Source organism: Urtica dioica, chromosome 10 (assembly GCF_054948205.1).
Source record: "Urtica dioica subsp. dioica isolate 48M chromosome 10, U.dioica_male_clone48M_v1_H2, whole genome shotgun sequence".
NCBI classification, from domain to species: domain Eukaryota; kingdom Viridiplantae; phylum Streptophyta; class Magnoliopsida; order Rosales; family Urticaceae; genus Urtica; species Urtica dioica.
Genome location: NC_142765.1, coordinates 2146693 through 2169931, shown reverse-complemented (window position 1 = coordinate 2169931; position 23239 = coordinate 2146693). Strand labels below are relative to the sequence as shown.

General features: G+C 38.0%; 1 protein-coding gene and 2 long non-coding RNA genes across 5 annotated transcripts in view; all 3 read right to left on the bottom strand.

The window, feature by feature from the left end:
- Window positions 1–23239, bottom strand: part of LOC149382980 (uncharacterized) — a 48421-nt gene that overhangs the window by 6137 nt on the left and 19045 nt on the right. For 2 of the 3 annotated variants that reach the window (XR_016301686.1, XR_016301685.1), the window contains exon 6: window positions 10234–10362. This is a non-coding gene — a long non-coding RNA (uncharacterized LOC149382980). Of the gene's footprint in view, window positions 1–10081; window positions 10100–10233; window positions 10363–23239 lie in introns of those variants that run through there. The other variant, XR_016301687.1, reaches the window with a different exon arrangement.
- LOC149382979 (uncharacterized) overlaps window positions 11646–23239 on the bottom strand; it is a 32973-nt gene continuing 21379 nt past the window's right edge. The window contains exon 4 of the long non-coding RNA XR_016301696.1: window positions 11646–12062. This is a non-coding gene — a long non-coding RNA (uncharacterized LOC149382979). The remainder of the gene's footprint in view (window positions 12063–23239) is intronic.
- Window positions 12120–17122, bottom strand: LOC149382983 (putative disease resistance RPP13-like protein 1). The gene is made up of 5 exons (XM_089628804.1): window positions 13796–17122; window positions 13357–13461; window positions 13090–13200; window positions 12346–12410; window positions 12120–12234 (listed from the first exon to the last, which is right to left on the bottom strand). The coding sequence occupies exons 1-5, from the start codon at window positions 17120–17122 to the stop codon at window positions 12120–12122; spliced, it is 3723 nt and encodes a 1240-aa protein (XP_089484930.1).

Genomic DNA, 23239 nt, shown 5'->3' with positions numbered 1-23239 from the left:
ATTGCCATACTAGAGGCTACTATTGTGCTTCGTGTTGTCACAATGATCTTACATCCTTTTGCTCCAGATTCAAAAGAGCTCTTCAAAGAGTCCCAGAGAATATAATTCTCATTCCAAACATCATCAAGAACCATAAGAAATCTCTTCCCTCTTAAGGAATCCCTTAGTTTCTGTTGAATCTCAAACAACTCTTCTGAACGACACTCTTTCGATGTGACCTTTTCCAAGATTAGTTTTGTAATCTTATAGATGTCGAAATCATTTGATACCGTCACCCATGCTCTTAGATCAAAATAATCATTGACCTCATCATCGTCATAAACGAGCTGAACAAGGGTGGTTTTTCCAATACCACCCATCCCCACAATCGAAATGACTGATAGTTTTTCCTCACTACCATCGCCGGAGAGCAACAAGTCAACAATGACCTTTTTATCATCTTTCCTTCCGTAAACGCTGGATTCTTCAACCAACGGAGTGGGTGGCCTTTGATAAGAAGGGATTTCTCCAAGATCATCTCTCAGACCAAGATTATCCTTTTGGTCTAAAAGACTCTTGAATCTACGAAGGATCTCCGTAGCTTCATTCTTGACCATGCTATCAAATCCAATAGTGAACAAACCACTTGGGATACTCAAACAACAAGGCTGGTGAGGTTTCAGCTCAAGCCTCTGAGCTTCGCTGTTCATGGTATCAACCAAGTCATCGGTGCGATACACCATGTCTTGGAGGTCATCCAGCCACTCCCTGACAGTGATAAGCTTTTCCTCTGCATCGTCGACCAGCTTTGTCACTGACCTCACGACGTTCCTCAGATCACCTAAGACATCAACAACGGGCTGATTTCCACGGAACAAGATGGCTGGGATCTCTTTCGGAGCCAACCTTTCAAACAAGACTTGAAGAAAAGAAGAAAGCAACGCTCCTCCAAATAACTCAGCCATTTATAACTGCCAGCAGATCAAGGGTTCTCTATTTTACAATATATATAGATTCAAAAGTAAGACAATATTTATAGAGTAACTACGGTCAGTTCAGTTTTGTGCTTTATTTATATACATTTTTTTTTCCTTCTAATAAATTGTTTTATTTATTTATTGATAGATAGAAGAAGTGTGTTTGTGAACGTGAGGGTTCACATTCCAGAGAGACTGGTTGAGCTGAGCGGGAAAACCAGAACAGTATTGGCGACGAATAACGAGAGACATCTGAGAGCGTATTTTGAAAAAATACTAGAGGAATTGAATGAGCGTTGATTTCTTCTTTTGCGTTTTTTTTGTCTCCATTCACGGAAACAATAATGCATGAATGAGCAATTTAAAATTTATAGAACTATATACGATATTTACAAATAATAATAAATAAATAAAAGACTCACAGGGAGACGAAGTTCTTCTGCAGAAGATGATTTCTTGAATTCTCAGCGCGCACACAAAATACTAGAGCTGTGAATTGTAATTTGCGAGCAAAGTATGGCAGTGAAGGACGTCAACAAACGCTATAGAAAATTGAATGACAGTTTATTTTTATTTTTGTTATTTTGTCTTTTCCTATCACGCGGAAACAAAAATGAATGGGCTGTCAGCTTTCCATGTTGGAAATTAAATGCACATTAAATTATCTTTTCAGTGGTAGAGAATGAAAGATGAGGTTCCAATTATCTTCGTTCACATAAAATTAAATGTGTCATTTTGAGCAAAAAAAAAAATAACATATTAAATGCGTCAAGGCATACACACGAGAGGTTTGATTATCAAATATTGTAGGAGCGCGCTGGTTCCTGTTTGCTTTTTTTTTTTTTTTTTTTTTTTTTAACTTTTCCTTCCACTGGGAAACCTGAATATGGATTCACTTTTTTAGAGGACCTCTTCATAGTCTAGAGTTCAAATGACATTAAACCGAACATTGGAAACTATGTTTAACATCAACGTTAATTAGATCATGGGAGCATATTTGAAGCACCTCCTGATATTATCCATCAGTACGTACAACATATTTGACCCTGGGCATTGAGCTCAAATGTAAGGCACGGCAAGACGAACGAATCTCGTGAAGAGAGACTGGTCCATGTGACTGTACTTCTGGAATGCCATGTTCTTCACGACCGGAGGCAATTGGTGATGGTCTCCAATCAGAACGCAGCGTTTTAGCCTCGCACGCCCGTCTTGCTGCCTCTGAAGAAGCATCGGGATGAAAGTCTCGATCTCCAGAATCTGAGCGCTCTCTTCCATCAACAGGTTGTCGTACTTGAAACCCAGCTGCAAAAAGTCTTTTCTCTTCAGAACCGCATGAGTGCAGGTCATCGCTACGATCTTCGCTTGCTTAGTCATCAAGTAATTCGCTCGATCGGCCGTTGACTTGAGCAACTCGAACGCCCGGCACTCTTCGAGTTCTTGGAACATAACCTTCAGATGACGAAAACACCCTTCCGCCGCCCTCATGTCTTTCTCGAACGACTCGCCAGTGAAGACTTGGTGCGGAGCGTTCGAGAAGAACTCTTTGAAGGGGAATCGGTCTTTGACAAATGATGGCTCGTTTCCTTTCTCGACGCAAGCGGCGAGAAATAGCTCCCACCGAGAGTATACATGAAGCAACCAAAAATACCCGGCTGTTTCACAGGTATACCCAACATCCTCGGGAAGTTGGAGAGACCTCACCAATCTCTCCACTTCGCTGAGTCGCACAATTATGATACCAGCGGGATTCTCTTTCACATACGAGAGGTCTACCAAGACGAAGAAGATAACGAACCTGGAAATCAATCTGAAATAGCACAGAATACCATTGTTAACAGAGAGAACATAGTTGAGAGAGCAGCAAATTTTTACATAGAGTAGAGTAATTTTAAAAGTTCGCTGAGTCGGACAATTATGAAAAGCATGAAGCGCTCAATTTTCACAGAGATTCACTAAAGAAAAACAACCAATAACAATTACGAAAACATTGAGAAGATGGTTGTACTTAGTACACGTATGGGAGTAAATCTAATAGTTTTTTTACTCGGTTGATTATGAGGATTAGGAAATGGATTCAATTTCAGATGACAACTCTTGATAGACTTGAGATCAAATGGCAGCTCATTGAAAGATTCACGAGACCAAGTAAGTATTGATCAGAGCCGAGGCCCAATGCAGCCTCGTAAACAAGTCCACAGCTTCGTCTAAGTGCTCCGACTCGGACAGGGCTCGGATGAGAGTGACGAAAGAAACCCGAAAATCCAATTTCTCATTTCCAAAATTATGACATAAGGACAGTAACAAAATCTGTAAGTTGTACAAATCAAAGCTCATTTTTCAATAATCCAAGAGTAAGATCATTAGTTCCAATACCTGAGGTAAGAGTGAATGGAATCAAAGACGAGAATATACAAGTTGAATATAACATTATGTACGCTAATTTACTAGAACAGCAAGAATACACAAACACAAGATTCTCTCTTTTTCCAGGAACTGAGTCGATATAAAACAGGGTCCTCAGAGCAATTAAATTCTTTCCATAGGCTCTTTATTAAGCTATCATAGCTAAACTAAACATAGAACCCTTACCAGCTCAGCAATGTTCTTCTAGAAAAGGTGGTGTCTCAATTGCTTCCAAAGAAGACAACTAACAGAAATTCTGAGGAAAGCTTAAGTTTCTTCCACATGGTCGGATCCAAGGATTGGGCTACTAGTTACCCTGAATATGCCATATACATTACACATAATCCATGCGAGCTATTAAATACAAAGAGGATTAGTAAATGCTCATCAGACTATAAAATTAAAAAAAAAAAAAAAAAAAATACACAGAAACATGTAATCCACAAGACTGATTGAATATCCTTCTTTGGAGATCTTTTGCGTAAAATATGGAATGAGAAGGCCAAAAGCGAAATTACGACACAGAAACAAAAATCCAAAAATAAGATAATTAGTTCAACTACCTTACTTCAGATATATTCATAAAAGATTTGGTGAATTTGAGATTTTTGTGATATAAAAGATCCATCTAAACAAAACAGAAACAAAATTGTTTAGTATATTCTTGATGTGAATAAGATTTTTGAGGCAAGTAACAGTAAGGTAATTTTGTAATCTAAGAAAGGTGCACTAATACTAAGCATTACATATACGTACCCCTGAACTCTGGAAATTGTCTGAGTGGAGACCGAACTTCTCGGGAATTTGCCGTTCGAACCAGAATCACTATCATCGGGCAGTGTACTTTACTTGTAATCGAATTGCAAAAAAGATGATGTAAGATGTTCAGAGAGCATAAAAGCATTCATGACATATCTACAAAAGTCTACGTACCCGACGGAGCTTGGTCATCTAATCCCCGGTGCTGACAAGGCATAGGACCACGTCCACTTGACATTCTGCAAAGAACGAGACTTTAATTGCGATCCATGTAAAAAAATGGTCTCACGCTCGATGTTTTCTAATTTCAATCCTACAGTTCATAAGCTAGATTCCGCAAAAGAAACACTTAAGCGACCCGGACTAACACTTGATTCCTTAACAAAAAAACTCACACTTGATTCCAAAAACGTGAATTATCAAGTCCGATTAAAAAAAAAAATTCAATATTTACAAAAGAAACACTAAACCCGATAGTAGTAGTATTCCCTTCCTTCATTTCAAACCAATTCCACAAACCTTCTCGTAAATGATGAGAATCATGGATGTAACGTGCTCGAACATTGCGGTCTCGGCATTAAAATTGGGCCAGAAATAGTTCTCCAAGTACTGGCTGACCTGAAGAAGTATAATCCTATGCATATCCACAGGCTTCCTCTGTCCGCCGAGACACCAACATTAGAGTTATTTTAAAATTAAGGGTATTGAAGTGTCATAATCTATAAAGAGATGTGGGATAAAGTTTATATAAGTCGCTCAACAAAATTTATCAGGAAAAATAAATCAATTACCAATCAGAGTGGTGGGGAGAAACATTCCATCACCAGGGAACGAATCCCCTTCCCAATCGGAGATGCATGATGAGAGCCTGTGTAGCAAATGATTAAATTGCTGAGGTATTTGTTTTTTATTGCTATATAGCCAATGTTTCATGATGACATACGTGGTATAATTAAACTCGGTATGGTCACGTTAATTCAATGGCTGTGAAGGGTTAATACCTTATAGAGCAGCTTTACTATATAGGAAACTAAATAGCTTTACTAAATAGCTTCACTTCATAACCTAAATCACTCTGCAAGTTTCTCAGCTTTATATAGAGCCTGAACTTCAAAACCAAAATCAATCAATTCAACAAAAAGAAACACTCAAGTAAAACCCCAACCATACTTGATTCCAAAAACGTCAATTGACGAGTCCAATTCTAAAAATCACTATATAGGAAAGAAACCCAATTAATAATAAAATCAGAGTAGTCGTAATAGTAAACCCATTTCTTAAGCTGTCAATGTCAAACCTAACATTTTACCATTCCCGTCCTTCAATTCCCAGACCAAGCACGTTAAATTTAAAAAATAACAATTTAAAATTGATTCCACAAACCTTATTGTTGATCATGAGAATCATCGACATCACGTGCTCGAACGCTCTCCCAAGTACTGGCAGACCTCAAGAACCATAACAATATGCAAAATCACGGGCTTCCTTTGTCTGAGTTTACTTAAATTCAAACGGTAGTATTAGCAGTAGTAGTAGCATGTTTATAACAAAACATGACGTGAGCGATGTGGGAAATCTTGTGCCAATCTTCCCCTCTGTCTTTCTCGCACCGCTGCTCCAACAAAGGATTGCATTTCTCGATTGTCAAGTGAGAGAGAGAAGCGGGCAAGCCTTCTTCAGGCAAATACTGGAGCTAAGGGCATTTAGAAATGTCCAACTCCTTAAGGTTGGTGAGTTGTTGAAAAGCCTCGCCGTTTAGGGCCAACAGATTCCTACTGTCATAGATCTCAATACGTTTGGCTATACAAGTTGGAGCAGAAGAACCCTGAGACTCTGACTGCGTTTGTGAAAGATGACGATAGATTCAAGTACGCGTTCTTTTCTATTGGGGCGTGTCGTAGAAGATTCAAGTCTTGTCGACAGGTGATATCATTAGACGGTTCATTTGTTAAGACAAAATACGGTGGACAATTGCTATGCGCAATTGCGATGGACGCTAATTCACAATTATATCCACTTGCATGCGGGGTAGTAGATAGCGAGTGTCATGCTTCGTGGATTTGATTTTTGAGAAAGTTGAGAGAAGTTATCGGTGAAGACGTTGAAGAGTTGGCGTTCATATCCGATCGACATGTTAGCATCATACATGGTCTCGAGGTGGTGTTCCCTGGTATCCCTCACAGAGCATGCTACCATCATCTAAAACTAAATGTCCAACATAAATTCAAGACCGATCATTGTGGCATTGAACTGAATGTCGCCGCTTATGCTTTCAATAAGACCACTTTCGAAGCTCATTTTCGGCAATTGAGAAGGAAAGATGTCGAGATGGCAAAGTATCTCAAGGAAATCGGTTTTGATCAGTGGGCAAGAGCATTTTTCCCTGGGAAACGGTAAAACACAAACTCTTCATTTTTTCATTACAAGTGTTTTAACTAGATATAAAACGTCTTTAATATGTAACTGTTTGTATAGGTACGATATAATGACAAGTAATAATGCAGAAAGCTTCAACAATAAGACGAGGAATGCTAGAACGTTTCCCATTACCACGTTGCTTGAGTTTATTAGATTCACACTTCAAAAGTGGTTTTTTGATAGAAAAGAAATGTCTAGAAAATGTGATACAAGATTGTCCCCGAAGTTTTAAGACAATCTCCCCATCTAAACAGCAAGGCACAATTCGTCAATACCTATGGACTCGGTATGTATGAATGTCATGTCAAAGACGAGAGAGGTGACTTTGATGTTGATTTGTTGAGAAAGACATGCACGTGCGGGCTACCACAACTACTTGGAATCCCGAGCGAGCATGCCATTGCATCTGCACAACACAGGAGTGTCGACATCAACTCTTTATGCAGTCCTTTCTATTCGAAGGAGACATGGATTGAGATGTACAAGGAATCTATATATCCTGTTGGGAATGAAGATCAGCGGAACGTTTCGGATGACATAAAGAACATGAAGGTGTCAGAACCAATTGAAAAGAAACAAGCCGGTCGACCGAAGAAAAGTAAACAAGGAATGCGGAGGGTCAATCGATACCCTTCCCAAGGCGAAAAAGTTGTCATTCACCGCAAATGTGGTAAATGTGGTGGTATGGGCCATAACAGGAAGACATGTAGTGGAGTTTTTCAAAGGGCCTTTGTGGAATGAGAAGACCAAGAGTTTGAAAGCTGGCGAGGAAAAAGGCGGTGAGTCCTTTGAGATGGTAAAGCCAAAAGCCATACCTTTATGAAGTTGCTAATCTCTCTCTCCATATTCTTTCTTCGCTATTCTTTTGGAGGATAAAATGAACTTGACAAAGGTTGCTTTGTTTTTGTAATATATTTCTCTTTCTAATCAGGTACAGCTAATCATGTCAAATGAAATATTTTACTCAATGTCAGCAAAGACTTCATATTTTTTTATTCAGAAGTTCGTTTCTTTTAGAGATGTTCAATCAATATCCAGATGCCGCAAATTGATTAGTCTTGCCATGTTCTTTGGTAATGTAGTTAGATTAAGGCACATTGACAACAATAATGTCTGAGATTATAGAATCAGGTAATTCTATAATCTCAGAGTAGGATAAGTCCAAATACCTCAGGGTGTATAAAATAATTGATTGAATCAGAGATTGACTTGATTTTTGAATCACGAAAAACCAAGCACTAATCCAGCCTAGTTTTTTTTTTTTTTAATCAGATATTTACCGCGATTCATAATGTAGTTGTAACTCTTTGCCTATAAACTGTTATCATCAAATGTTAGGTTGATCGTTTACAGAGACTAAACGGCAATAAAAAGTTAAGAACTTGTGCGCCATTGTTTTTTACTTAATCACAAAATGAATGTCAAAGAAAGGGACCACCCTTGAGGCCTTGATAGTCTTGAGATTAAATGACAACCCAGCGACGAAATAAGTAATATTGAAACATATTCTTAAATAAAGAAGAACCTCCTGGTTCTATCAATCCGTACAATATATTTTTGGGTCCTGAGAGAAACATAAATCTGTGATCATTCGGGTCAGCATCGTCATCATCAATATGCACTTATTTATTATAAAAAAAATGACATTATGTGATTCCATTGTTCTTCCTCAAGGCTTTCATTTTCTGCGTTTGACGCTTCGGCTTCTTCCAATTCCATTTGCCCCGAGGATTGAGCTAATTCCATATGCAACTCCTTTAATCCAAATGATCGCACGAGTTGGAATCTCGACGGCTTTTTCTTCCATCAGTTCCGTTCCAAGCCATTTTTGGCTCCAGCTAAATGATGTCACTGATAATGACCAAAGATATATATGAGTGAATGGAGTTAAAGAGAGGATAATATACAAGTTTAATGTGACATTATTATGTATGCTAATTAATTATACAAGCTAGAATATACAAACACAAGATTCTCTTTTCTTTCAAAATCAATATTGAATCAAGATCAAGCAGGGTCCATAGAGATAAAACGCACTCACCATGGAAGCTATGTTTTGCTATGCAGATTGCAGTATCTCTGAATAAGCACCTCGACTTTGGATTCTTCTTCTGATCCAAATTGTCTGAATACGCCATCCACTTTACATGTAATCCAAGAGAGCGATTAACTACAAAGAAGATGCTCAAATGTTCATAGACCATGTTAAGAAAGGTCATACCTGAGATGAGGCATTAGGTATTTAGTGGAATCGGCATAGAAAATTAAATCTCGACAGCTTTCTTCCATGAACAAGTTTTTGAGCTGCTTTTGGGTCCAACTACTTTCATCACAAAGGTAATAGAGTGAATGGAACTCAAGTTGAGAAAAATATATATTTGCAGCATCACAACATTATTCTCCATCGGCACATATCTGTATTCTCTTGTGTCCACTCCAAAGCTCTCAACCACTTCTGGAATTTGTTGATAAATCTCACAAATCCTCTGCAAAATGATTACCCATTTGACACAACGAAATGAAGGTCTCTTGGATATGCCAAATATAAGACCGACGAGTTAGATTTCATGTAGTTTACCTTTGGAGAGCGGTTTTGTGAACCAATGAGAGAAATGTGAAGCAGATGGATAAAGAGTGATTGAATAGCCTTCTTTGGATATCTGATCAGAAACCAGAAAATCCAATTTCTCATTTCCAAAATTATGACATAAGGACAGTAACAAGATCTGTAAGTTGTACAACCCAAAGGTCATTTTTCAATAATTCAAGAGTAAGATCATTAGTTCCAATACCTCAGGTAAGAGTGAATGGAATTAAAGACGAGAAAATACAAGTTGAATATAACATTATGTACGCTAATTTACTAGATCAGCAAGAATACACAAACACGAGATTCTCTCTTTTTTCAAGAACAAGATTGAATCGATATAAAACAGGGTCTTCGGAGAAATTAAATTCTTTCCGTAGGCTCTTTACTAAGCTATCATAGCTAAACTAAACATAGAACCCTTACCAGGTCAGCAATGTTCTTCTAGAAAAGGTGGTGTCTGAATTGCTTCCAAAGAAGACAACTAACAGATATTTTGAGGAAAGCTTCAGTTTCTTCCACATGGTCGGATCCAAGGATTGGACTACTGGTTGATAATATGACCTTCAAAAACAATTGATAATAAGTCAATGAAACAATGTGATCCGACAACCAGAACATTAGCTTTGAAAAAAAAGGTTACCTCCTTTAGTGATGTTAGAATATGTGTGTGAAAGCCTTCTCGCCAGTCTCCCATTTCTTCTCACCCACCTTTGTACAATGATTTCGTGTACACAATAATATCTTGACGGGAAATCAGCGGGGAAGTTAATTCCATTATTCCCAGCCACTTTTGGCTCCAACTAAATCATGTTACTGATCATGACCAAATATATATAAGAGTGTATGGAATTAAAGAGGCGATAAAATGCAAGCTGAATATGAGATTAATTATATGTAAGCTAATCACCTATATCAGCGAGAATATACAAACACTCAAAAGGGCAGCAGCGATGTACTTATGCCAAAGAAAGTACTAAGAGCGATGTATAGCATCAACTCGAGTTAATTATTATAAGAAAAAAAAAGTCCGTCCAAAAAATCTATATGAAACAGAAAATAAATAACATACCATATCATATTTTATAAGAAAAAAAATTATCATTATACCTTTATTGAAATCTTGAAAAAAAAACTCAACTTCGGGGATGTGGTGTTGCGAAATCGAGTTTGAATCTTGATAGCATTCTTCCATCAGTTCCGTTCTGATGCACTTTTGGCTCCAAATAAATGATGTTACTGATCATGACCAAAGATACATAAGAGTGTGTGGAATTTAACGGATGAGAAAATACAAGTGGAACCGTGAGATTATCATGTACTAAAATTAACTATATCAGCAAGAATACAAAATCACTTACCAGGATGGCAATGTACTTATGCCAAAGAAGTACTACGAGCGATGTAAAGCATCAACTTGAGATAATTTATTACGAAAAAAGTCTGTCCAAAAAATTCTATAAAAAAAGGAAAATATATAACATACTGTTAGAAAATATGGTTGATTTATTTCTTTGTTTAGAATATTACGTGTAAATTAATTCCAGAATATAAGGAATTAATTAGGTGTACAGTTTTATTTTATTCTGATCTGATCTCCTTCTAATCAGATCAAATCTCCTTGATTTTCTCTATGTATTATACTCTTTAGGCTGTATAAATACACCACCAGGAAGTAATAAAAATTTAATTCATTTCCGCCAACATTCTTTTACGTACCATGCCATACTTTATAAGAAAAATGAAAAAAAAAAATGAAAAATAAAAATAAAAATAACATAAAAATTATCATTTTACCTTTTAAGGAAATCTTGATAAAATTTCGACTTCGGGGATGTGATGTCGGGTCAGCATCACTATCATCAAAGATCGTCGACGTCTGTCTCACCATTCTCTGTGTTCAGTGCTCCGGCTTCTGCCACATGGCGTACACAATCATCAACGCCGGGCTTTCTTCTTTCTACTTGTTCAGATTAGCAATGTGATAGGCACCACTCCGTAAACAAACAAAATTACGCCAATGATAATCACAATGATCATGTACCTGATAGATGATATGTTCAGAGACCATACGAAATCTTTCGTACCTGATAGATAGAGCTCTAGGTCATCTCATCGACAGTGCTGACAAGGTATAGGACCACCTCCACGTGGCATTCTGAGAAGCTGAGACTTTATTTGCTATCCACCAAGGCAATTGATGATGGTCGACACCGATCAGAATCGTCTTTTTGCAAAAGAAAAGTATGCGGTAATGTTTTCTAAAAAAGATTAAAAAATAGACATTAAAAACCCTTGGGTAACCAACTTAGCCGTTAACCATACAAGTTGTTCTAAATAAGCCAATGCACTTTACCTATGAACCAAAAGAGCAAAGACTATGGTATGTCTATGTTCATAGACCATAAAAAAACGACGGGCATCTCAACGACAGTGCTGATCGGGTGGCGTCCAAGTGGCGCTCTGTGAATGGCTGAACCTCTGTATGTTAAAGAGAGAATAATCTACAATTATTACTCTGTATGTTCCTACAAATAGCTAGCCAAAATGAAGCACTTCTTTGTAAAACATCTACTTAAGATAAATTATAATTTGTATACAAAAAAAAATTAGTAAGTTAAGAAGAGACCACAGAAATGAATAAAAATGACACGGTGAAACATGGACCACAACACCTTGTGAGCAAAAAAAGGACCACAGCACAGCATCATTGTCAAATCAATGAAGTATATGTTGTAAGAATACCATGAAAAGAAAAATAAAATGTAATTCGCCTTCAAAGAAATGAGGATTAAGCTTGACCGGTTCGAAGCAATATGTTTTCCAGTCCCGAGAGAATGATCCCATTAATGCCTCAGCAAAGCCTTCATCAAGATTTTCCTCCATTGGACACAAAATCTCGAGCCTTTGCATGAACTCGATCTGAATAAGCCGTCGTACTTTACCTTGTAGTCGATTAGTAATGATCATAAAACCTTGATGAGCTACGAGGCATTTTAAATACAATCCATCAGAATCAAGGCGCACACAATCATTTTGTTGCAGTAACAACATGAAAGATTCAATGTTGACAGCTTTCTTTCATCAACCAGTTTTGGGTCCAACAACCAGCTGATCATCACCAAAGATAAAGAGTGATTAACAGAATTAAAGACTGGAAAATATATTTTACATTAAGATCATATCATTAAATTGTTGAGAAATTTAATTGCTTTTCCCCACCTATGAATAGCATTCCAAGACCGTTCTTGCTCCAGATGATACAATGATATTGCTGCTCTGAATGGCTGGGAATATACAGAATAAACTCCTTGGCTACGAATTACGGCCTAAAATCTGTCTGAAGAGCGATCGAATCGGGGAAGATTGAAGATGAGCCAGATAAGTATGATAAAAAAAAAAGCTTTGTTTTGCAACAACGGTGGGAAAGCATACCCATTCTAGCGAAACTGTTTGTTCACAAAGAAAAAAACATCAGCACTTTCATTACGATATATATATATATATATATATATATATATATATATATATATATATATATATATATATTTACTTCCCTACAATGATTTCTAACTAAGAGAAAAAATCACATAAAACCATAAGTTTCTTTTCTTCTGTCCACGCCTAATAGTTCACTATACTCACAATTCGAAAATTTCCTTGTAAAATAAATATCTATGTTCAAGATGGTCTTACTGTTTTCCTAATTTCAGCACTATACTTCATAACCTAAAATACCCTGTAAGTTTCTCAGCTTTATATAGAACCTAAACTTCAAAACCAAACTCAATCAATTCAACAAAAACACCTGAGTAAACCCCAACCCATACTTGATTCCAAAAACGTCAATTGACGAGTCCAATTAAAATAATCACTATATACAGAAAGATACCCAATTTATAAACCCAGTTCTTATGCTCGCAAATCTATTCCACACGCGGTAACTTTCTCAGCTTTATATAAAACCTGAACTCCAAAACCAAAATCAATCAATTCAACAAAAGAAACACTGACGTAAAACCCCAACCCATACTTGATTCCAAAAATGTCAATTGACGAGCCCAATTCTAAAAAGCACTGTATACAGAAGATACCCAATTAATAATAAAATCAGAGTAGTAGTAAATCCAGTTCTTAAGTTCTCAAACCTAGCATTTTACCATTCCCGTCCTTCAATTCCCAGACCAAGCACGTCAAATTTAATAATAACAATTCAAAATCGATTCCGCAAACCTTATCGTTAATCATGAGAATCATTGACACCACGTTCTGGAACGTTCTCCAAGTACTAGTTGACCTCAAGAACCATAACACTATGCAAAGGCACTTCCTTTGTCCCTTTACAAACAAAGAAACCAGCATTAGAGTTTGATAAAATTTAAATGGTAAGGGATCGTCAGTAGTAATAGTAGCATGCATATCATTTTATCAAAAAAAATTATAAAATAATAAATGAATAATTTACCTCTAATCAGATTCAGATGTCGATTTACCATAACACTACGCAAAGGGACAACGAATCATAACCAGCACTAGAATTTATTAGAAATTGAAATGGTAAAGGAGCGCGCGTCAGTGGTAGTAAGAGTAGCATGCACATAATTTATCAGAAAAATTAAAAAAAAATAATAATAAAAGAATAGTTTACCTTTTTTTATGTATAAATAGAGACGCTCCGGATGTGGGCAATCTTATGCCAATCTTGGCCTTTACCTTTCTCACACCGTTGCTTCAATAATGGATGGCATCCCGTGATTCTTAAAACAGAGAGAGAAGCGGGCAAGCCTTGTTCGGGCAAACATTGAAGCTGAGGGCATACATGAATGGTCAACTCCTTAAGGTTGGTGAGTTGTTGAAAGGCCTCGTTGTTTAGGGCCAACAGATTCCTACTACTCCAGATCTTAATCGTAGCCAGAGTGGTGGGGAGCAATATTCCATCACCAGGAAACGAATCCCCTTTCCAACCAATGATGCTCAACTCCTTAAGGTTGGTGAGTTGTTGAAAGGCCTCGGCGTTTAGGGCCAACAGATTGCTACAATCCTGGATAGTAATCGTAGCCAGAGTAGTGGGGAGCAATATTCCATCACCAGGAAACGAATCCCCTTTCCAACCGCTGATTCTCAACTCCTTAAGGTTGGTGAGTTGTTGAAAGGCCTCGCCGTTTAGGGCCAACAGATTCCTATTATACCAAATCTCAATCTTAGCCAGAGTGGTGGGGAGCAATATTCCATCACCAGGAAACGAATCCCCTTCCCAACCATCTATAAGTAATCCTTTCAATGATGGTAGTTTGTGTAGATCACTCTCCAAAAGCTTTTCGCAACCCTCTATGATAAGCTCTTCTAGTTTAGAGAGAGAGTCGGGGTGTACATGACAAGCATCCGACGTGTTTGGTAAGCTCATCTTCAACTCCGGACATTCATGTAAGTATAGATCCCTCAGCCTGGGGAAAACTAGTGTGCCATCTCCACCAAATGACCACTCCTTCCACTGTGGCATAAAACATATAGATAAGTATTCTAAGGATCTGAAAGAGGTGCCACTAGTACTGCTGCCACCGTACAACTCATCACCCACACTCACCACCCTATCAAACCCCCATATTTCAAGCCTTTTGAGGCATGGCAATTGTCCCAGCGGAGGCAAAATGAAACACCTTTTACAATTCTTAAGGCAGATCGATACTATGTTAAAAAAAGAATGATGTCCCACCCACTCTGGAAATATCGTGCCTCTGTAATACTCGATTCTGAGATTACTCACATTTGTATGAGGCCGAAGTGATTCCAATATTTCTCTCTCTCTCTCCGAACTATTTGCATCGCCGGCAGATTCTTCACTCCATTCCAAAGTCAGATCCGTAATGCCCTTCTTATTCTTCAAATCAGCCTCCAAAGCCTCATTCGCATCACCCACATTTTCAATACTCGTAATCTCAAGTCTTCCCATGAAAGGCTGAACATGTTTCACTTCTTTAATATTATTCCCCCTATCTCCAAAATCAACAACTATTTTACTCAATGTAAGCAAAGACTTCATATTTTTTATTTGGAAGTTCATTTCTTTTACAGCTGTTCCAAAAATATCCAGATGCCGCAAATTTACAAGCCTTTCCATGTTCTTTGGTAATTTCATAAGATTACTACAGTTTGACAACAACAATGTCTGCAAGTTGTACAAACTACATATTGTAGCAGGCAACTCCCTAATCATAGAGTTAGATAAATCCAAGTACCTCAAATGTATCAAACTTTTAATCGAATTAGAGATTGAACCACGTATACCAAGGACTCTTAAGTATCTTCCCGACTTTGCAAAGGTTTTATAAGGCAAGCCAAAATAGAACAGTTTATCTGATCCAATAAAGGTGCGCAAATACTTAGCCTTGCATATAAGCCCAAAATCTTCAGGCTCTGTGCTACATGAGAGGTGCCGAGTATGACTTTGAAGGCTGTCAAAGTCATTTATTTTATCAACCCTGAAGCAAAATCCACGGGATACGAACATGGCTAAATCGTGAACAAGGTCGTGCATGAGGAAAATTGAGTCATCTTTATTCGACTTCTGAAACAATGACCTTGAAACAAGATCTTCCAAGTACTCCTCTCCAACTTCCTCCATTGTCCTAGCTTTCTTATCACTCTGCAAAAATCCTTCAGCCATCCACAACACGATTATCCTGTCTCTCTTAAACTCATGGTCTTTTGGAAAGATTGAGCAATAAGAGAAACATCGTTTTAGATGTGTAGGCATACGGCGATAACTCAACCACAAAGCGGGGAGGATGCTTTTTTCTTTACTATACAACTCATTCCATACATCACTTTCGAGAATGTTTTCCCAATTCTTTGGATTTCGTTCGGAACGTAATAAACCGCCAAGAGATTTGATAGCTAAAGGCAAGCCTTTGCACTTCTTCACTATCTCTTTGCCAATCGTTTGCAAATCTTGATATGCATGAGCGTCTTCGTTGTTTCTGAAAGCATGGCGTGAAAATAACAGCCAACAATCTTCGGGTGATAAATCAGTTAACTGGTAAGTAGCTGTCTTTCCAATTGCCATACTAGAGGCTACTATTGTGCTTCGTGTTGTCACAATGATCTTACATCCTTTTGCTCCAGATTCAAAAGAGCTCTTCAAAGAGTCCCAGAGAATATAATTCTCATTCCAAACATCATCAAGAACCATAAGAAATCTCTTCCCTCTTAAGGAATCCCTTAGTTTCTGTTGAATCTCAAACAACTCTTCTGAACGACACTCTTTCGATGTGACCTTTTCCAAGATTAGTTTTGTAATCTTATAGATGTCGAAATCATTTGATACCGTCACCCATGCTCTTAGATCAAAATAATCATTGACCTCATCATCGTCATAAACGAGCTGAACAAGGGTGGTTTTTCCAATACCACCCATCCCCACAATCGAAATGACTGATAGTTTTTCCTCACTACCATCGCCGGAGAGCAACAAGTCAACAATGACCTTTTTATCATCTTTCCTTCCGTAAACGCTGGATTCTTCAACCAACGGAGTGGGTGGCCTTTGATAAGAAGGGATTTCTCCAAGATCATCTCTCAGACCAAGATTATCCTTTTGGTCTAAAAGACTCTTGAATCTACGAAGGATCTCCGTAGCTTCATTCTTGACCATGCTATCAAATCCAATAGTGAACAAACCACTTGGGATACTCAAACAACAAGGCTGGTGAGGTTTCAGCTCAAGCCTCTGAGCTTCGCTGTTCATGGTATCAACCAAGTCATCGGTGCGATACACCATGTCTTGGAGGTCATCCAGCCACTCCCTGACAGTGATAAGCTTTTCCTCTGCATCGTCGACCAGCTTTGTCACTGACCTCACGACGTTCCTCAGATCACCTAAGACATCAACAACGGGCTGATTTCCACGGAACAAGATGGCTGGGATCTCTTTCGGAGCCAACCTTTCAAACAAGACTTGAAGAAAAGAAGAAAGCAACGCTCCTCCAAATAACTCAGCCATTTATAACTGCCAGCAGATCAAGGGTTCTCTATTTTACAATATATATAGATTCAAAAGTAAGACAATATTTATAGAGTAACTACGGTCAGTTCAGTTTTGTGCTTTATTTATATACATTTTTTTTTCCTTCTAATAAATTGTTTTATTTATTTATTGATAGATAGAAGAAGTGTGTTTGTGAACGTGAGGGTTCACATTCCAGAGAGACTGGTTGAGCTGAGCGGGAAAACCAGAACAGTATTGGCGACGAATAACGAGAGACATCTGAGAGCGTATTTTGAAAAAATACTAGAGGAATTGAATGAGCGTTGATTTCTTCTTTTGCGTTTTTTTTGTCTCCATTCACGGAAACAATAATGCATGAATGAGCAATTTAAAATTTATAGAACTATATACGATATTTACAAATAATAATAAATAAATAAAAGACTCACAGGGAGACGAAGTTCTTCTGCAGAAGATGATTTCTTGAATTCTCAGCGCGCACACAAAATACTAGAGCTGTGAATTGTAATTTGCGAGCAAAGTATGGCAGTGAAGGACGTCAACAAACGCTATAGAAAATTGAATGACAGTTTATTTTTATTTTTGTTATTTTGTCTTTTCCTATCACGCGGAAACAAAAATGAATGGGCTGTCAGCTTTCCATGTTGGAAATTAAATGCACATTAAATTATCTTTTCAGTGGTAGAGAATGAAAGATGAGGTTCCAATTATCTTCGTTCACATAAAATTAAATGTGTCATTTTGAGCAAAAAAAAAAAATAACATATTAAATGCGTCAAGGCATACACACGAGAGGTTTGATTATCAAATATTGTAGGAGCGCGCTGGTTCCTGTTTGCTTTTTTTTTTTTTTTTTTTTTTTTAACTTTTCCTTCCACTGGGAAACCTGAATATGGATTCACTTTTTTAGAGGACCTCTTCATAGTCTAGAGTTCAAATGACATTAAACCGAACATTGGAAACTATGTTTAACATCAACGTTAATTAGATCATGGGAGCATATTTGAAGCACCTCCTGATATTATCCATCAGTACGTACAACATATTTGACCCTGGGCATTGAGCTCAAATGTAAGGCACGGCAAGACGAACGAATCTCGTGAAGAGAGACTGGTCCATGTGACTGTACTTCTGGAATGCCATGTTCTTCACGACCGGAGGCAATTGGTGATGGTCTCCAATCAGAACGCAGCGTTTTAGCCTCGCACGCCCGTCTTGCTGCCTCTGAAGAAGCATCGGGATGAAAGTCTCGATCTCCAGAATCTGAGCGCTCTCTTCCATCAACAGGTTGTCGTACTTGAAACCCAGCTGCAAAAAGTCTTTTCTCTTCAGAACCGCATGAGTGCAGGTCATCGCTACGATCTTCGCTTGCTTAGTCATCAAGTAATTCGCTCGATCGGCCGTTGACTTGAGCAACTCGAACGCCCGGCACTCTTCGAGTTCTTGGAACATAACCTTCAGATGACGAAAACACCCTTCCGCCGCCCTCATGTCTTTCTCGAACGACTCGCCAGTGAAGACTTGGTGCGGAGCGTTCGAGAAGAACTCTTTGAAGGGGAATCGGTCTTTGACAAATGATGGCTCGTTTCCTTTCTCGACGCAAGCGGCGAGAAATAGCTCCCACCGAGAGTATACATGAAGCAACCAAAAATACCCGGCTGTTTCACAGGTATACCCAACATCCTCGGGAAGTTGGAGAGACCTCACCAATCTCTCCACTTCGCTGAGTCGCACAATTATGATACCAGCGGGATTCTCTTTCACATACGAGAGGTCTACCAAGACGAAGAAGATAACGAACCTGGAAATCAATCTGAAATAGCACAGAATACCATTGTTAACAGAGAGAACATAGTTGAGAGAGCAGCAAATTTTTACATAGAGTAGAGTAATTTTAAAAGTTCGCTGAGTCGGACAATTATGAAAAGCATGAAGCGCTCAATTTTCACAGAGATTCACTAAAGAAAAACAACCAATAACAATTACGAAAACATTGAGAAGATGGTTGTACTTAGTACACGTATGGGAGTAAATCTAATAGTTTTTTTACTCGGTTGATTATGAGGATTAGGAAATGGATTCAATTTCAGATGACAACTCTTGATAGACTTGAGATCAAATGGCAGCTCATTGAAAGATTCACGAGACCAAGTAAGTATTGATCAGAGCCGAGGCCCAATGCAGCCTCGTAAACAAGTCCACAGCTTCGTCTAAGTGCTCCGACTCGGACAGGGCTCGGATGAGAGTGACGAAAGAAACCCGAAAATCCAATTTCTCATTTCCAAAATTATGACATAAGGACAGTAACAAAATCTGTAAGTTGTACAAATCAAAGCTCATTTTTCAATAATCCAAGAGTAAGATCATTAGTTCCAATACCTGAGGTAAGAGTGAATGGAATCAAAGACGAGAATATACAAGTTGAATATAACATTATGTACGCTAATTTACTAGAACAGCAAGAATACACAAACACAAGATTCTCTCTTTTTCCAGGAACTGAGTCGATATAAAACAGGGTCCTCAGAGCAATTAAATTCTTTCCATAGGCTCTTTATTAAGCTATCATAGCTAAACTAAACATAGAACCCTTACCAGCTCAGCAATGTTCTTCTAGAAAAGGTGGTGTCTCAATTGCTTCCAAAGAAGACAACTAACAGAAATTCTGAGGAAAGCTTAAGTTTCTTCCACATGGTCGGATCCAAGGATTGGGCTACTAGTTACCCTGAATATGCCATATACATTACACATAATCCATGCGAGCTATTAAATACAAAGAGGATTAGTAAATGCTCATCAGACTATAAAATTTAAAAAAAAAAAAAAAATACACAGAAACATGTAATCCACAAGACTGATTGAATATCCTTCTTTGGAGATCTTTTGCGTAAAATATGGAATGAGAAGGCCAAAAGAGAAATTACGACACAGAAACAAAAATCCAAAAATAAGATAATTAGTTCAACTACCTTACTTCAGATATATTCATAAAAGATTTGGTGAATTTGAGATTTTTGTGATATAAAAGATCCATCTAAACAAAACAGTAACAAAATTGTTTAGTATATTCTTGATGTGAATAAGATTTTTGAGGCAAGTAACAGTAAGGTAATTTTGTAATCTAAGAAAGGTGCACTAATACTAAGCATTACATATACGTACCCCTGAACTCTGGAAATTGTCTGAGTGGAGACCGAACTTCTCGGGAATTTGCCGTTCGAACCAGAATCACTATCATCGGGCAGTGTACTTTACTTGTAATCGAATTGCAAAAAAGATGATGTAAGATGTTCAGAGAGCATAAAAGCATTCATGACATATCTACAAAAGTCTACGTACCCGACGGAGCTTGGTCATCTAATCCCCGGTGCTGACAAGGCATAGGACCACGTCCACTTGACATTCTGCAAAGAACGAGACTTTAATTGCGATCCATGTAAAAAAATGGTCTCACGCTCGATGTTTTCTAATTTCAATCCTACAGTTCATAAACTAGATTCCGCAAAAGAAACACTTAAGCGACCCGGACTCACACTTGATTCCTTAACAAAAAAACTCACACTTGATTCCAAAAACGTGAATTATCAAGTCCGATTAAAAAAAAAAATCAATATTTACAAAAGAAACACTAAACCCGATAGTAGTAGTATTCCCTTCCTTCATTAAGTACTGGCTGACCTGAAGAAGCATAATCCTATGCATATCCACAGGCTTCCTCTGTCCGCCGAAACACCAACATTAGAGTTATTTTAAAATTAAGGGTATTGAAGTGTCATAATCTATAAAGAGATGTGGGATAAAGTTTATATAAGTCGCTCAACAAAATTTATCAGGAAAAATAAATCAATTACCAATCAGAGTGGTGGGGAGAAACATTCCATCACCAGGGAACGAATCCCCTTCCCAATCGGAGATGCATGATGAGAGCCTGTGTAGCAAATGATTAAATTTGTGAGGTATTTGTTTTTTATTGCTATATAGCCAATGTTTCATGATGACATACGTGGTATAATTAAACTCGGTATGGTCACGTTAATTCAATGGCTGTGAAGGGTTAATACCTTATAGAGCAGCTTTACTATATAGGAAACTAAATAGCTTTACTAAATAGCTTCACTTCATAACCTAAATCACTCTGCAAGTTTCTCAGCTTTATATAGAGCCTGAACTTCAAAACCAAAATCAATCAATTCAACAAAAAGAAACACTCAAGTAAAACCCCAACCATACTTGATTCCAAAAACGTCAATTGACGAGTCCAATTCTAAAAATCACTATATAGGAAAGAAACCCAATTAATAATAAAATCAGAGTAGTAGTAATAGTAAACCCATTTCTTAAGCTGTCAATGTCAAACCTAACATTTTACCATTCCCGTCCTTCAATTCCCAGACCAAGCACGTTAAATTTAAAAAATAACAATTTAAAATTGATTCCACAAACCTTATTGTTGATCATGAGAATCATCGACATCACGTGCTCGAACGCTCTCCCAAGTACTGGCAGACCTCAAGAACCATAACAATATGCAAAATCACGGGCTTCCTTTGTCTGAGTTTACTTAAATTCAAACGGTAGTATTAGTAGTAGTAGTAGCATGTTTATAACAAAACATGACGTGAGCGATGTGGGAAATCTTGTGCCAATCTTCCCCTCCGTCTTTCTCGCACCGCTGCTCCAACAAAGGATTGCATTTCTCGATTGTCAAGTGAGAGAGAGAAGCGGGCAAGCCTTCTTCAGGCAAATACTGGAGCTAAGGGCATTTAGAAATGTCCAACTCTTAAGGTTGGTGAGTTGTTGAAAAGCCTCGCCGTTTAGGGCCAACAGATTCCTACTGTCATGGATCTCAATACGTTTGGCTATACATGTTGGCTATACAAGTTGGAGTAGAAGAACCCTGAGACTCTGACTGCGTTTGTGAAAGATGGCGATAGATTCAAGTACGCGTTCTTTTCTATTGGGGCGTGTCGTAGAGGATTCAAGTCTTGTCGACCGGTGATATCATTAGACGGTTCATTTTTTAAGACAAAATACGGTGGACAGTTGCTATGCGCAATTGCGATGGATGCTAATTCACAATTATATCCACTTGCATGCGGGGTAGTAGATAGCGAGTGTCATGCTTCGTCGATTTGGTTTTTGAGAAAATTGAGAGAAGTTATTGGTGAAGACGTTGAAGAGTTGGCGTTCATATCCAATCGACTTGTTAGCATCATACATGGTCTCGAGGTGGTGTTCCCTGGTATCCCTCACGGAGCATGCTATCATCATCTAAAACTAAATGTCCAACATAAATTCAAGACCGATCATTGTGGCATTGAACTGAATGCCGCCGCTTATGCTTTCAATAAGACCGCTTTCGAAGCTCATTTTCGGCAATTGAGAAGGAAAGATGTCGAGATGGCAAAGTATCTCAAGGAAATCGGTTTTGATCAGTGGGCAAGAGCATTTTTCCCTGGGAAACGGTAAAACACAAACTCTTCATTTTTTTCATTACAAGTGTTTTAACTTGATATAAAATGTCGTTAATATGTAACTGTTTGTATATGTACGATATAATGACAAGTAATAATGCAGAAAGCTTCAACAATAAGATGAGGAATGCTAGAACGTTTCCCATTACCACGTGGCTTGAGTTTATTAGATTCACACTTCAAACGTGGTTTTTTGATAGAAAAGAAATGGCTAGAAAATGTGATACAAGACTATCCCCAAAGTTTTAAGACAATCTCGCTCATCTAAACAACAAGGCACAATTCATCAATACTTATGGACCCGGTATGTATGAATGTCATGTCAAAGACTAGAGAGGTGACTTAATTTGATGTTGCTTTGTTGAGAAAGACATGCACGTGTGGGCTACCACAACTACTTGGAATCCCGTGTGAGCATGCCATTGCATGTGCACAACACAGGAGTGTCGACATCTATTCTTTATGCAGTCTTTTCTATTCGAATGAGACATGGATTGAGATGTACAAGGAATATATATATCCTGTTGGGAATGAAGATCAGTGGAACGTTCTGGATGACATAAAGAACATGAAGGTATCAGAACCAATTGAAAAGAAACAAGCCGGTCGACCGAAGAAAAGTAAACAAGGAATGCGG

What these genes read in the sequence shown, in the direction of transcription:
- LOC149382983 (XM_089628804.1), bottom strand. Translation starts at nt 17,122, where the DNA reads ATGGCTGAGTTATTTGGAGGAGCGTTGCTTTCTTCTTTTCTTCAAGTC. An exon ending in AGATTGCCCACATCCGGAGC is followed by an intron (nt 13,462 to 13,795) that starts GTCTCTATTTAT and finishes TTGTTTGTAAAG; the next exon opens with GGACAAAGGAAGTGCCTTTG. An exon ending in TCTTGGAATGCTATTCATAG is followed by an intron (nt 12,235 to 12,345) that starts GTGGGGAAAAGC and finishes GGTGATGATCAG; the next exon opens with CTGGTTGTTGGACCCAAAAC.